We start from the raw sequence: 2847 nt of genomic DNA on the forward strand, positions 1-2847 counted from the left end.
CATCGATCAAAAGTCCCGGTATATATCAATTCTAGTGGAGTGCCTTTCCTACCTCTTATCCAAGGATTCGGAGCAACGTGTCACTTGGAGAACTGTTCAAACGTGATCCTACCTAGCACGACGCTGGCGTGTCGCAGAAATGGGAACGCTCATTTGCTCGTCGCCGCACTACATAATACGCGGCAATCGTTTGATTTCAATGACCTCACAGGATGGAGACGGGACTCTGATAAGCGCAAAAGGATTGGCAATACGTCTTGATTCGGGATTCTCGCAGCATGCGATAGTTAGAGTACCCGTGCTCCAAGTTCCGAACACGGATATTGATCAGACTGCAATTTCCCACGAATGATAAAGTTATGTCTCTTTGTCACCTTCAACCTATTCGTGTTACACATACGCACGACAGCAACGCATCGATGTTTTCAGCTCTTGATGCTATAAGTACGAACCCTCCACGTCCGAGATCAGCCCCACCCCGAATGGAACGCAGCGAGCATGTTGGCAACGTATCGAATGCCAGTGGAAAAACGAACCCGTTGTTATCCTTGATTCAACACCGAAACGGACAGGTTCGTAGGGACTGTACCACTTTGCAGAGAGTCTACAAACGGCCGCGCCAAAGAGTGCGGTGGACGTGCGAACGGTGCAGGGCGAACCTAGTACGAAATCAAATTTGTCCCGAATGCAAACATGAGAGGTGTACTAAATGCTTACGCGATCCGTAAGTCATCTTGAACCGCTGAACAACAAAGGACTCTGCGCTGAATGTCATCTGTAATTAGGCCGATGAGGACAAAGGAGTCTGCCAAAACCTCTCATTGAGAGGCGCTTTGTCATTGAATCCTTTGGCTGGACATGGCATTTCCAAAGCCTACCCAGGTCGATATGTCTCCTTGATCCAGCCACACGTGCAGACATAGCGGTGAACGGCAGAATGTGGATCAAAAAAGGGCATACGAAGAATTCAATAATCTGGGAGCTTGAAAAAGCAGAAATTCTATACACAGTTGCCGATACAGTACAAAAATGTTTCTCTGCTTGAAAGATGTCGGGCTTTGGCAGCTTGATAGTCACAGATCCAGTTTACCGAATCAGCAAAGAGTTACGTGCCATACTCTGCTCCAAACTCCAGCATGAGTGATCGATAAAGGCGCCAGCAGAGGCTGCTATCGTTCTATGTGTATTTGGAGCTTGAACGTCACTGTTACGCGAGCGTGGCAAACCTTTCGAAATTGTCTAGAGCAAGCTATGTTGTCGAATAATCGGCCACTGCTTCGCGGCAACAAGCTTGAGTGTTTTTGCTTCAAATAAAGATGCAACTGCGCCCATGGCCGAAGCTTTCGTAGAGAGCGACGACGGTGTTTGGTCGATTCGTCCTCCTTATTCTTCATGATGACACTTCTCAGGACAAGACACACCCAGGGAAAGTGTGAGGCAAGATTAAGACAAGACACAGCGGTTGTGACTACAACGCCAAGCTCGTTCAACGATTGAATCGTCTCGAAGTCAGATGTCAACTTGAGGAAGCTGGTAAACGCAGTCAAAGCACACGCCTTGCGCCGGTCGATATTGGTTCCAGCTGGGGGATCCGCCGAGTTGCTAGGCAGATAGACTGCCGCACGGCACGTTCCAGTGGAGATGTTCGCGAGGAACAGGGGAGCGGAATCAAGGGAAACAAATTGTGGGGTGTGGGAAGCCAGATGGTGGTGCTTTCGATGCGCTTGGCTTTCGGCCACAGCCGCTGCGGTAGTGTCGCACGGATGCCCATCTCTGCGCCGGAGAATCCGGCTCTTGCTCCGTGCGCGCTCAGGTCAAAGGCCGCTGGGTCATGCTGGACAGATCGTCGAGGCAATGCACTGTCGCAGGCGATTCTATCACCGCTGTCCACATAGGTCTCGGTGATGCTTGCGTGATACAGTGCAAGTTGAGGAGAATGCAAGTTGCGGCGAGGCCGACGGCCGTTTCGACACGCAAACCGCGCGATCGAGCTCGGAGGCGCGGGGCTCTGGAAACGAAAAGGCGCGGGATGGGAGATGCTGTCGGAAGCCTGCATTGCAAGCTGTGCCGAGTGAAATTTTATCCAGACCTCGGTTCGCTGGGGTGAGCGTGAAATGTTGAATGGACCTGTGTTTCTTTTCCTGCTTTCATTTGGGTTAAAGACCGCTCGGGGAGCTCACGGAATGTTCAGTAGGTTGGTGGTGCTGCTGCACATCGGCTGCAACCGTGTCCTCTTGCTCTGAACTTCTCCCTGGCTGACGTGGGCACGAATCCGCTTCCGGCCCTGCCCTCGACACACGTCGCAAAACTGCTCGCCTGCACGGCAATTGGTCCGCGTGACATCGCCATCCATATCGGCGTCTAACACCGCCCTTCGACAACGCCTGCCCTCCAAATATTCGATCATCTCGGGCTCTTCCTGCCCCGTCCTGACCCTGTATGATTGCCCTTGCTGATTCTTCTTCTCCGCCTGCAACACGATGCTCTCGCTCGCGGTGACGCCGTCGCGCCCGGCTCGGCCACTTTGCTGTCCGAAATCGTCCAACTTGTCGATGCCGCCGACGTGGATGACAACTCGGATGGTGCTGGCGTCGATACCTTCCCCCAACGCGCTCGTCGACCAAAACAACCGCTCTTGGCCTGTGGTCAACATTCTTACGATCTCACGTTTCCGCTCGATCTCTCCCACGTCGCTGTAAAATACCGCGCCGCCAATCTCGCTGGCGTATGATTGCATGTTTGTGATCTTCATAGATCTTGAATCTTGATTTTCTCAATCAGATAATCAATCAGGTAATCAATCAATCAGGTCCCTGATTGAGCTCGGACCTGAATAATCAGATTCAG

At 52.0% G+C, this 2847-nt stretch overlaps 1 protein-coding gene across 1 annotated transcript; it reads right to left on the reverse strand.

Moving 5' to 3' along the window:
- Positions 1 to 2176: 2176 nt before the first annotated feature.
- Positions 2177 to 2737, reverse strand: WHR41_09638 (uncharacterized protein; the record flags this gene model as incomplete). The annotated part of the gene is made up of 1 exon (XM_069378240.1): positions 2177 to 2737. The coding sequence occupies one exon, from the start codon at positions 2735 to 2737 to the stop codon at positions 2177 to 2179; it is 561 nt and encodes a 186-aa protein (XP_069224902.1).
- Between the last annotated feature and the right edge of the window lie 110 nt (positions 2738 to 2847).

The sequence above is a fragment of the Cladosporium halotolerans genome (assembly GCF_011745625.1).
Source record: "Cladosporium halotolerans strain TM138-S3 chromosome Unknown Sca157, whole genome shotgun sequence".
Classification (NCBI taxonomy): Eukaryota; Fungi; Ascomycota; class Dothideomycetes; order Cladosporiales; family Cladosporiaceae; genus Cladosporium; species Cladosporium halotolerans.